Source organism: Electrona antarctica (assembly GCF_951216825.1).
Source record: "Electrona antarctica genome assembly, chromosome: 7".
Lineage (NCBI taxonomy): Eukaryota > Metazoa > Chordata > Actinopteri > Myctophiformes > Myctophidae > Electrona > Electrona antarctica.
In genome coordinates, this window is record NC_136812.1 from 48,897,782 (window position 1) to 48,910,680 (window position 12,899).

The 12,899-nt window shown below is 43.1% G+C and overlaps 1 protein-coding gene and 1 long non-coding RNA gene across 3 annotated transcripts; both read left to right on the forward strand.

Moving 5' to 3' along the window:
- Positions 1 to 342: 342 nt before the first annotated feature.
- On the forward strand, positions 343 to 4,629 carry LOC306926460 (dynein light chain Tctex-type protein 2B-like). Its single transcript, XM_079505767.1, has 5 exons — positions 343 to 512; positions 777 to 910; positions 1,993 to 2,062; positions 3,550 to 3,613; positions 4,189 to 4,629. Exons 1-5 carry the CDS (start codon positions 454 to 456, stop codon positions 4,234 to 4,236), a joined length of 375 nt encoding a protein of 124 aa, XP_079361893.1. The 5' UTR covers positions 343 to 453; the 3' UTR covers positions 4,237 to 4,629.
- A 4,596-nt stretch (positions 4,630 to 9,225) lies between these two features.
- On the forward strand, positions 9,226 to 11,115 carry LOC306926016. Of its 2 annotated transcripts, none has more exons than XR_013790339.1 (4): positions 9,226 to 9,359; positions 9,771 to 9,902; positions 10,346 to 10,417; positions 10,931 to 11,115. It is a non-coding gene; the product is annotated as an uncharacterized lncRNA (long non-coding RNA). The 2 variants fall into 2 exon arrangements; XR_013790340.1 differs by having other exon boundaries at positions 9,260 to 9,359; positions 9,768 to 9,902.
- The last annotated feature ends 1,784 nt before the right edge of the window (positions 11,116 to 12,899 follow it).

Consider the following 12,899-nt stretch of genomic DNA (forward strand, 5'->3'; position numbering starts at 1 on the left):
TCCATTGCTGGCTGTCTGAATTAAAATAATAATAATAATTTTAAAAAGTCATTACAATTTTGTGATATACTATTACTTAGCTACTTAAAAAAGAAGCTCATGTCATAGTAATGTCTTATGTGCAGATCATACCTTAATTTAGCTGAAGGACATGAATGATTTATGCAACCTTCTTTGCAATGAAGTATGTGAATGTTGAGCAGCGTTTGTATTTGTAACTTAAAAGAAAATATCGGCCCTAAAAAAGGTTTATTATTTATATTTAAAAACAAAACAAAAAACGTCACAGAGACATCTTATTTTGAAAAACAGAAATGACGACACAGCGTCGCCATGGTAGCAAACAATACAAGTCTGCATCTGCAGAGACGATGAGCTAACGTTAGCTTAGCTACATTCTTGTTGTTACTTCTCATGAATTTGTGTTGATTCCAAATGTTTCTTTAGCAAGCTATGGAGGGCGGAGACACCGGGGGAAACACGTACCTTATACGACCTAATTACCACAACAAGTAAGCTGTTCAATTTCAAACTAAGTACTCATAGCCTGCTTGTAATGCTATTATGCTAATGATGAAGCTAATGTTCCATTCACACAGTTTAAATACTGTCTGTCGTTAATGCATCCCAGGCGGCCTGAACATATCTGTGTCAAAGATAGTTTGACAGATAGGAATAGGATAGCCTATGTCACAACGTTAGGATTTTAAAGTGTGTGTGTGTGTGTGTGTGTGTGTGTGTGCGCGCGCGACTGTGCGTGCGCGCGTGTGTGTCAGGTTTAAACCTGCCATTGTGAAGGAGTGTATTGGTGACATCCTGCGTGAGCAGCTCACTGGGCTGCAGTATGACCCAGAAGAAGTTCCAGGGCTGTCCAGAACCCTGGCAGACAGCATCAAGAACAAACTGAAGAGTGAGATACCACACATTTCCTCTCTCTCTCTCTCTCTCTCTCCCCCCTACCCTTAGAGTATAAGCCCCTACCTTCCTTCAAAACAACCATCAAAAGCACGGCACCTGTTAGACCTAGAATGCCTGTGATCATTTAATTAACTTCGTACATTTTCATGTATCATAGGCATAGATCCCTTGCTACTGTCCCTGGTTGAATTCAATTGTGTGCGGCCTGAATGTGATAAATGCTCCGTTTGTACTCGCCCATTAAATAATTCCAAAGACGTGGAGTGAAATATGGTCTAGTTTTATATCCATGTGAAAGTTCTGGTACAAAACGTGTATTTAGTCAATTATCTCCACTTTTTCAAGAGATGCACACGGACATCTTTCTCTCCGGGCGAGGGGGGACCGGAATGATCGATGAACTGATTTTACGAATACGTCCTGTTTACCGCAGACGTCATCACCAATTGACAAGGGAAACACAAAAGTTTGGGTCACACAATTGGCAGGTGGTGTGATTAATTACCCAGCACCTATCGCAAGGCACCTGCCAATTGTGTGACCCAAACTTTTGTGTTTCCCTTGTCAATTGGTGATGACGTCTGCGGTAAACGCCGAAACGCGTAGGTCTGTCTTTTTAATGCTCTTTGCCGAGATGCTGCTTCAATAAAGGCCTTTTTACTTGACTGTAACACTGTAGCAGAGTGCCTTGGAGTGGACCTCTTTTTGTATTTTCATTATCGAACCCTCGCCAACGAGCACTTGTTCACAGTTTGTATAGCCTTGATACCCAGGCTTTCATTTTCGTCAGCGCAAAAACATGAAACGGTTTGTACCACCAGCACGGACCACAGCAGCTCTTCTTCTTTCTATTCAGCGTTTAGACCTAGACAAGTCTTCTGTCACCAGAAATTAACCCCCCTCTCCCACTATTTTTTTTCTGTAAATATACTTGCATTGCTTCTAGTATTGTTGTTTTATGTATTGTATTGTATGTCTTTTGTGTTATCCTTTTAGCATTGCTGTATAACTGTACCACTGTAGTTTTTTCAAACGGCCATCATCACAGTGTCATCTGTTCTCTTCTCACCACAGGTGTGGGTCTTGACAGATACAAGCTTGTGGTACAAGTGGCCATCGGAGAGCAACGAGGTCAGGGAGTCAAGTAAGTGAAGTGACTGCTATCAAACGAGTGTCATTAAAAAATCATTAAAATAAGTGAACTATTACTACATATAAATGATTGGAAAAGACTGGATAGTTCATTGGTTCTCAAAGTGGGGTGCGGGGACTCCAGGATCCTGGGAGTGGTTCCAGCGGGTCCCCAGCAAAGTGTGTTAATACGCCATCACAATCATTTGAACCACTACTTCATACATTTATACGTTAATGGCTATTCAAAAATGGAAGATATACAAGCTCACCGTGCGTCACTTCGTGCCGCACTGTAAGCTGTTCTTTTGTTATCTTCTCTTCTGGGGGTCCCTGGCGAAAAACACATTTTCAAGAGGTCTGTCAGCAGCCAGCAGCATCTAAAAAAAGATAGGACTTTGTCCGGAGCTTGACTTCTTTTGTAAATGCCACTTTATTTGCATTCACAGCATTTTGTGTAGACAGCAAATGTGTAGACATGATTAAAGTACCTTGATTTTTCGCTTGGCATTAATAGGTTTGTACAAGTTTCTGGATTGGAACACCATTCTTTTTTTTTTTTAAATAAATTTTATCCCACGTTTCTGTAACCCATTTTTCACCCCTGTGTCAATTATATAATGTGATCCTGGGCTCTACACACCCTCCGCCAACCTGGGGAGAGCAACGGACTTGAACTCATGCTTCCTTCATGCATGAGTGTCCAAGTCACTCCTTTACACCTGACAGGGGGGAGTTTCCCTGGTTGGAAGTAGCGCGTGGAAGGAACACGTTATTCCAACCAGTTCCTTTCCCCTCCATCAGGCGCCCCGGCTGGCCAGGGGGAGGCAGTTTAGAGACCAGGATTACTGCATGTTTTTGTGAGGGTACCTACCCTAGGGGACACGGGGAGAACATGCAAACTCCACACAGAAAGGCCCTTTCGCCAACCCCGCCACGGGTATGGGCACTGATGACGCGGAGGAGAGGACACGCCGCGAGCGCCCACAGCGTCCCGAGCGGGAATCGAACCCAGGACCTTCTAGCTGTGAGGCGACAGCACTACCGACTGTGCCACCGTGCCCTGGAACACCAGTCTAACAAAACACGTTACATGCCCCATGTGATGTTTTGATGATGGTGGAGGAGGCTGCTGTATAAACACACTGGTCCAAAATCTCACATAGGTGTTCAGTTGTGTTGAGATTTGGTGACGGAAAAGGCCATAGCATATTTCGCATCATTTTCATACATTTTATGCCTTGCGGATGGGAGCATGTAATCAATAATAGGACCTGCGGAAACAAGACAGCAACACTGTTCTCTTGGTGGACCCACACGTATAGTTTAATTCTGTCATACAGTACGCCTATATGGAATCATTCTACTGTACATTCCTTATGCTTTTCTTTTCTTTTTTCTTATTCCTTATTGTCACCTGTCTAATGTGTCTGGTCGCAAATTTTTATGTAATTTGACACAATGTTGGAATCAAAATATATGCTTCTTTTATTTCACCAGGATGTCTTCTAGATGTTTCTGGGATGCCGATACCGACAGCTATGCAGAAGACATTTTCATGAACGTAAGGATTCAAGATTTCTATTTTGTTACACCTCAATATACGAGTAAAGTCCTTTGGTTTCAGGGACACATTGTAACATTGTAGCAATTCGGAACAATAACAAAAGAATATGTGTCTGTGTGTACGTACATTTATGTGTGCATAGTGTAGGTTTTGTGAGCAAACTTGACTTGGTATACTACAGTCTCAGGTGCCTGTGTGCCGACAAGTCTATAGTGGCAAATTGTTCATACAGCTGTTTGTCTGGTTGACTCTGAAGTATCTGTTTGGGAGCTTACTGGTATGGGTCTTGACGGTGCAGAACTGTTTTCCATATAGCATCTCTGAAACAGTCCATGGCTACCATTAATGGTTCGATGAATTGAGTAGCCTACATAAGGACCGCTATGGAAACACAGCCATAGGCTTCCTTGCGTTTAAATCCTCTTAGCAGACCTTGTACTTCTCTGTGCTTTTTTTCTTTTCAATCAATCAATCAAAAATCTGTGATAATACCAGAGTCACCTTTCAACCCTGTTCAACTGGATGAAATCATTTTGAATGACTCGTTGATCGATTTTGCTTTGCCTCCACAGGACAGTTTGTTCTGCATGGCGGCTGCTTTCGGATGCTACTATTACTGAGGAACAAAAGGACAGTGAGATGACAGAGTTGTCTTTCTGGTGAAGATTACAGGATGCTTAATGATGCTGCTCAAAGGCCAGCATCTTCCATTATTATTCGTGGTCTGTTTCGTTTCCATTTGATCCTAAACATTTTGTAATGACGCTGAGGTGCATTCTTTTTTTTAATGCCTTGGGTGGCTGTGGCTCAGGAGGTAGAGCAGGTCGTCCAATGATCCCTGGGTTGGCGGTTCGAATCCCGGCTCCTCCTGTCTACATGTCGAAGTGTCCTTGGGCAAGACACTGAACCCTACATTGCCTCCAATGAGTTGGTCGGTGTGAGCTTTCCACCATTGGTGTGAGAAGTGAGGACGCTGGCGTCGACTGTTTGCTGCTTCACCTCCCAATGTATGAATAAATGAACTATAAAAATGCAATTAATTATTGAATACATGGAAATTTGTGACAATCAGCGACTGTAATGAAGATTTACATTTTGATTAAACAATTTGTTACAGTATCTAAAATGTTCCTGTCATGCTTGTAATGTATCCATTAGTCCTGCAGCTGCATTGTGTTCATGCTTGTATCTACCAGAGGCGTATCTACAATAAGGCGAGGGCACGCGTCCGCCTGTCCAAATCCATTTCTGGCCTGGCCAAAATCCATACAATGAGAAAAAAAGACGACAAAAACAAGACCTGAGAACTATTAATGGACAGCTGATTGGCCGTTGCGGTAGAGCGCGACCCTCAATCACCCATTGGAATGTAAATGCATGCCTTTCAGCCTTTGTATCCTACTCGTCTGGCAGGTATATCTCTTTGAAAACCTTTTGTGCTACGATTGTGCGCGGGGAGACGACAATTAACACTTATCTTGCCTGCCCAAAATGAAATTCCTGGATACGCCACTGGTATCTACCACTGTATTGTTGCACATGTGTACACCACCAGAGAACATGTTAATCTCCAATGACTACTAGGTACCCGTTAAGGTTTCCCTGTGGGTTAGTGTTGTGTTGTTGAGGTATTGTTATTGTAACATGGAGCTCAACATAATGTCATAACTTCCTGCTGTAGGCTACTCCTTATTTATATGAACATTTTCAACACATTTTTTTTACAATTATTTTAACTACAGCATATTTTCAACTGACACTGTGACATACACCCAATCTGGGAACCCATCTGCAAAAAAAAAATCACACCCGTGTGAAGTGAGGGGCACTAATATATAAGTCTAACTCATGTTGCTATGATTAGGTGATGTAATGGTGATGTAAAACAAACACGGACAAAACAAACATTAAACTCTTTATTGGCATTTAATGTTTGTGTTAGGGACAAGATTACGTAAATTTCACTTCATTGTCAATGGCGTTTTTAATGTTTGTTTAACTAAAAACAAATGTTAAACCTGGGGCTAGCGCCCCTCAAAGAAGAAGTACTGCTACACGTACAGTATAGGCTATGTAGGCTACATGAGGTTTAGACATGAAAGGTGCATAGTATAAATTGGGGGTCCCAGAGATATAAATGCCATTAAATGGGGGTCTGTAGACTAATGCATGTCAAACTGGGGTTCCTTGAAATTAAACGGGTTGAGAATCTCTGGTAGAGGTGTAAAAATCTTCTCTTATGGGGGTTCCTGGTATATCTTTTCTAATGGTGGTCCGCGGGCTAATGAGTATCAACGTGGGGGTCTTTGACATGAAAAGGCTTGGGAACCACTGGTGACTGTAAACCGTTGACGGTCTGTGAAAAGACCACCTTGATATGTTGTTACATAGCGACACCCACTGGCCATCTAGGGGAATTACACATCTCACGTCTTGTTTTTACCCTAAATAGGAGACTCAGGCTGTGTGGAACATAAAGTTCCACTTTATGGTTATTTGATGTACATTTGAAATACGTATCCGAACACAAACAAAAAAATCCAGCTGTTGACAAGTTCGCACTGCAATAATAAAAGGTTTAGAACCACCGGCATAAAAAGACTAGGTCTCGCTGTATTGCTCAGGCTGCACTGCAGTGTCTATTCACGGGCGCGAACCCACTACTGAGCGGCACGGGGGCTTTGACCTGCTCCGTTTCCGACCTGGGCCGGTTCACCCCTCCTTAGACAACCTGGTGGTCCCGGGCTCCCCCGGGAGCTCCATATCGATACCGAACTTAGTGCGGACACCCGATCGACATAGTGCACTGCAGCTCAGAACTCCTGAGCTCAAACGATCCGCCAACCTCAGCCTCCCGGTAGCTTGGATTACAGGCGCACGCTACTGCGCCCGGCGAGAAGCAGAGACACTTCTAGGGCTTTTAACTTTGAGAATCATTACGTCATTCATTGGTGATAATGCGCTCGTCACCGGCGCCATCTAGTGGGTAGTGGCGGTAAGAATAAAAACAATATGATGAAAACATGATGTCGATTGGTTGATTGAATACTTTATTAACAGTTTCCAGAAAAAGCGCAGCACAATACAATGATTTAAAACGGAAATTGGGCTCCTTAAAATTCAACGTGCAGGGACGTCCGGACCTGCACCTGTTCAGTGTGGATAAATGTGTTAATAAAATGTATGTTCAAGTTGTAGAGCACCAAGCCAGAGGGCAAGTTGAACCACCCCCTTTATCTAGAAACTAGAAACTGTGTTGTCATGTGACCTAAAATCTAAGCATCCAAAATACACCTGTGAAGTTGGGAAAGAAGGTCTGCACACTGGAATAAGCTCCAAAGCTTAATATTTATTAAGGTTAGGTTCCTTACACCCATGGTTCCCAAAATATTAATTTTTAAAAAATGTAGCACCTTAATTATGTGAAAATGTGTTGTGACTTTGATTGTAAAGTTTGAATAAATATTCTTATCAGTGATGCGGGGGTACCTGGAACAAATTCTACCCCAAAGGGGTACCTGGGCCAAGAAAGTTTGGGAACCCCTGTGCTTTACACCATAGTAGTGGACAAGCTGTTTGGCATGAAGCTCTTCATGTGAAGTTGGGAAACACCCAAGGAAAGTAGAAAACATTATTTTACACACAAAAACGGTTTTTTGTAGGTAAAATGGTAAAAGGTAAAATTACTGTTATAACAAAGCAAAATTTACCCAGGTCTAACATTTAATATCATACATGTTGGATAGAACCATGTGAATAAGTATAAGTCTGAAGTAGTATTGTAATTTATTTTTCTAAAATGGTGGCTGTGGGTAAAATTAAGCCAATGTTCCTAAATCACCATTCATATTTGTTGTCTCACCAGGCCTGGACAGGGCCCCTGCCCAGGCTCCATGATATATGGAGCTGTCCTGTTCTGACATCACAACATTCCATATTTGGGCATGCCTGACACAGAACTATATAGGAATAAAGGGACACAGAGAGACAGATACAGAAATCTCCATATAGAGCACCAAAGGCTGACGTCAATATCGGTAGAGGCCCAGGCACTAAGTCCACGGGTTCATGTACTAAGAACTGGGTTTGAAAAATAAGCAAATCATCCCGGCCGTTTCACTCATGGATATGAAGAATCAACTGACAAAACGTTAATTAGTAACATTTTCGTTAGAAACAGACTGTATCAAACTAGAATTTCGCCGCCCTTCGGGCGGCTCATCCTAGTTCCGTTGCAGCGCAATGGGAAGAAGGAAATTGCGAGATTTGACAGACTCCACTTCATGTTTCAGCTGTGTTTTTAAACCCAGTATTGTGCCCTTCACATGTATTAACGGATGGGTATTATTATTATTTGTTGTATTTTATTTTCACATCAAAGCAAATTAAATTAAATTAAAATAAGCACACATGAAACTGCTTTTTACTGTTTTTGTTTACTTACAATAAGTTACTGTTTTTGGAAACCAAAAGATGTTGAGAATGGAGCAGAACATACTGACTGCATTATAGTAGGCCTACAATCTTTTGGATTGCAGTGACCCCACATTGTTTCTTCGGGAACAATATTTGTAGTTACAATGAGGGCTACATGAGCCGAAGGGAGAGAAACACGTCGCCTCTCTCCAGTCCGTGCGTATGCTGCTGCTGGTGGCTGAATAACAACGGATCGCATCGCTGACTGACATAAACGCACAGTTACAATTCAGAGGCACTTCAATAAGAAAACTCAACTAATAACGCTTGTGTGTGTTAATCTGCCCGATGCTGACGTTAGTATATAATGTTTAGATTGTTTTCCTCTTGTACATGCGTTTGTGGGCACAGTGGCAGGGGGTGAAAAGCCGATTTGTCCCATGGTGTGCACTGCGCAACTGTGCAGTGTAAAACATGCTGAAATCAAACCACACACACACACACACACACACACACACACACACACACACACACACACACACAGTCACTCAGTCACAAATCCTCCACAGTGTGATTACGTGTCTGCAGTGACACTGATGCGAGGTTACAATGAGTCCGTGGTGTGGTGAGACTGGGAAAGGAATAATGCGCGGAAGAGCTTGGCATCCGACTGCGCGCGTTGTGTCGATGAGATGGGCGCGTTGGGAAATACCGCACCGAAGCACACTCGCCTATTAGTTTGCATTGCATTTGCACAGTGCGCTCAGTGCGATATTTCCGAACGTGGCCGTTGTGTGTGTGTGGGTGTGTGTGTGTGGCTGGCTGACCTGTGTTTTGCTGCGTGGGGATCGCCATGTGAGGGGGCTAGCCAATAAGGGCCCGGTGTTGCATGTGGAGAATTGTGTAGGTTAGTGTGTGTGGTGTAGCCGAACGGGGTGGTGAGAACATGAGGGGGATGTAGCACAGCAATCGGTGACCCCTACATTAAGCTGTGTTGCTCCCAGCATGCAGTGCAAATGCGTGTTGTAGCAACCGTAGCCAATGGGAAAACAGGATGCAGTGTTGCCAGGTCCGCGAATTGTAAGCGAGTTGTAAGTAGCGTGTTGAATGGCATTTTTTCTGGGCTTGTTTTCATAGACCTGGCAACAAATTAGGCGGGGGTGTCGGTGCTTGTGGCGTGTTTGTGTTTATTATTGATAGTGATATTGTTTGTGAGTCTGGACGGGAGGCGGCTTTAGTGGCAGTGCAATGACAATTTTTACGCGGCTGGTGTTGAGTGTGGGCGTGCTGCGCGACATGAGGAGATAGCGGAGGGTCGACGCGGAGGGTAAGTCTGTGACGTGTTAGTGTGTTTAGTGGGTTGTTGCAGTGTGTGTTGCAGTGTGTCAGTGACGTAGTAGCTGGTGCCTTTTGTTCCTGGCTGGCGCACAGCTTTTTGGGCACACCTTTTCAATTGTATAATAGATATGAGGGGACAGAGGCAACGGCCTATTCCTGCCTTGTCAACAAACCTCTTTGTCACACAAGTTCAAGATAAGTCAAGTCAACACAGATAACACAGAAAACATGATGTCGAGTGGTTGACTTTATTGACACACACACACACCCCTTCATGTAGGCGTCATGAGGGCGTACCCCTCAACTTTACAGCCAGTATAAATAAAGGTTATGATGATGACTGGGCAGAACTCTACGCTCTCTTTTTGACATAAAATAATTATTATTATTCTTCCAGCAGCTTCTCTACATCAGCATGGAGAAGATCAGAGGTTTCACCCTCCTGCTTCTGTGTGTGTCTCTGCTCACTGTCTCTGCTCGCCCTAACCCTAAACCAGGGACAGCTGGGAGAGCCAAAAGGGAGGCTGTAAGGGTAAGACATTTCACATGAGTACCGTAGGACAAAGGTTCTAGACAGTCGGACAGACATTAGTAGGACAAAGGTTCTGGACAAAGCCGTGCACCAAATGTGTGATTTGTTGGGTGTCAGGATTAACTGTGATGTGTTGGTGGTGGGTGTCAGGATTAACTGTGATTTGTTGGTGGTGGGTGTCAGGATTTGATTTATTGGTGGTGGGTGTCAGGGTTTAACTGAATCATGTGAATGACGTACAGCAACAGTGCATCGTGCGTTTGCCCCCTCTCCACGAGATGTGAATATCACATCAAGTTCATATTTGTTGGTGAGCACAGATGTACTGCTTTCGAACCGAACGAAAATAAACCGTGCACCAAATGTGAGATTTGTTGGTGGTTAGGGTGTCAGGATTAACTGAAACATGTGAATGACGTACAGCAACATTTCTCCCTCTGCAGTTTTGTGCCGACATTGAACAATGTCCTGACGGATGGTGCTCGTTTGTGGCTGACCCCAAAAATAAAGGAAGGGTAAGACATTTCACATGAGTACCGTAGGACAAAGGTAGTAGGACAGACATTAGTAGGACAAAGGTTCTGGACAAAGCCGTGCACCAAATGTGTGATTTGTTGGGTGTCAGGATTAACTGATTTGTCGGTGGTGGGTGTGAGGATTAACTGTGATGTGTTGGTGGTGGGTGTCAGGATTAACTGTGATTTGTTGGTGGTGGCTTTCATTTATACCCAGGCTTTCATTTATACCCAGGCTTTCATTTATACCCAGGCTTTCATTTATACCCAGGCTTTCATTTCGTCTTGCCGAATCATGTGAATGACATACAGCAACAGTGCATCGTGCGTTTGCCCCCTCTCCACGAGATGTGAATATCACATCAAGTTCAAATTTGTTGGTGAGCACAAATGTACTGCTTTCGAACCGAACGAAAAGAAACCGTGCACCAAATGTGAGATTTGTTGGTGGTTAGGGTGTCAGGATTAACTGAAACATGTGAATGACGTACAGCAACATTTCTCCCTCTGCAGGTGTGTGCCAACGTTGAACAATGTGGTCTGACTCATGACGGATGGTGCGTGTTTCGGTATGACCCAAGACAACACTTAACTAACTGAAGAAAAAAATTAACGAACTAAGTTCTGGTTCAGTTTGTGTATTCCTACGCAACAGTTTGAGTTCCACTCAACTAAATACAACTTTATAATCAACACAACAGTTTCTGTCTCTGTTTCCGAATTTTATTTTATTTGAATGTGCCTCATTTGGAGTCACATTTCAACTATAGGAATTATGACATTTTCTCCTGATATCCGATGAAATGCATGGTCAAATCGGCCGATACCAATATATCATATAATATAGTTTATATATTATATTTTGTTATAAAGAATGTATTAATTTACTGGTTAAAGTAACAGATGCACACTGTGGTGCCTGATATACAATCTAAGCTTTTACCATAAGCCTCCAACCACACCATGCAGCCCTCTGTGCTTTAGATATGTTAAAGTTTTTAACATGGCTTGGTGCAGTGGTTCTCAAACGTTTTCATGTCAAGGACCCCCAAATTAACACTTATAAGCCCCACTGAGCAATAGTCGACTATTAGACGTGTTGTTTCAACGTCTAATCTAAGCCTAGACCACAAAAAAGCATTACTTTTTAGCCCATTTGTGACTAAATTTGACTGAGGGACTGCCATTGGATTTTTTTGAATTTTCGTTTTTTCATGTCATGTGAAAGCAGGGAATCATAGCTTCAAATTTACATATTGGTTGTTCAGTTTGACCCACCAGTTTTGGAGATATGGCTTATAGAATAATGTCTTGCAGAAAAAAGCGAATTGAGATAACAGGCTTGAAAGGTTCACTTCTGTGGTCTCTAACATTACACCTAGCTACATGTCATTTTTAGACAGCTATTTAGACTAAAAAAATGCTCAGTGGGGCCCGTGGACCCCCATTTGAAAAGAAATGCCATGGACCCCTCATAAGAGAATATCTTTACAGCTCTAGCAGTGATTCTGAACCAGTTTAATTTCAAGGATCCCCAGTCTGACACGCATTAGGCTACAGACCCCCATTTAATGGTATTTCTATCTATGGGACCCCCAATTCATAACCTGGGCACTGCAGAGGTGGGTGCAGGCTTTTGTTTTGTTCTGGTGTTCTTTTGATCTTGTATTTATGCAGGGTAAGATCCATGTACTTTTAAAGTACAGCAGCCTTGTGTTCCTAAAACAGAAAGATTGGGTATTGGGTAAGACTGACGTTATGTATCTTTCAGGACCTTTCACTGCTTTGTCTCAACCTAATTACTCTATGGCTCTGGTCAACCACCGTGGTAGATATTTTGACATTCGTTTTTTCTTTTCTTTTTTAATGTTGCCACTACTGTTGGAGCAACCATAAACTACACAGGTTCAGCCCGATGTTCTGGGCATCTTTGTAATGTTAGTGTTAGTAAAAAGCAGGTAAAAGAGTAACGTTTGAGGCAGACTAACATCAGTCACTTTTCCATTCACTGTAGTAGAAGAGGTGCGGGTTTAAACCGCAGATATGTCGTCTCCGCCTACAGGAAATACGTTGCCTGCGACCATTAGACCCGTTTCTAAATCGGTCTATAGGCGCCATTCTATTTCCGCCCACACAGCCCAATACAACGAGAGGAGGAGCAAAAACCTTTTCGACCAGCAGCCGACATGTTAGGTTTCACAACAAGCAGTAACATGGCTGGCGCGATGCGATCAGAAATCAGTATTTACAGGGGAGGATTATCCAACCGGCCTGTTGGGCCCAGGCCGAGGGGCCTCTGAGCTAGGGGGGCCCCTGAGCTTCAGCCTCCACATGGCCGCGTTGCTGTCACACGGAGGCTCAAGCTTAGGGGCCCCCAAAAAGTGCAAAGCTAATAACAGTTATTAACTTTGAACTTTTTGCCAATGATGGGCTTATCATGGCAATAAAATGAACCCAAATGTCCTAAACCAGTGGTTTTCAA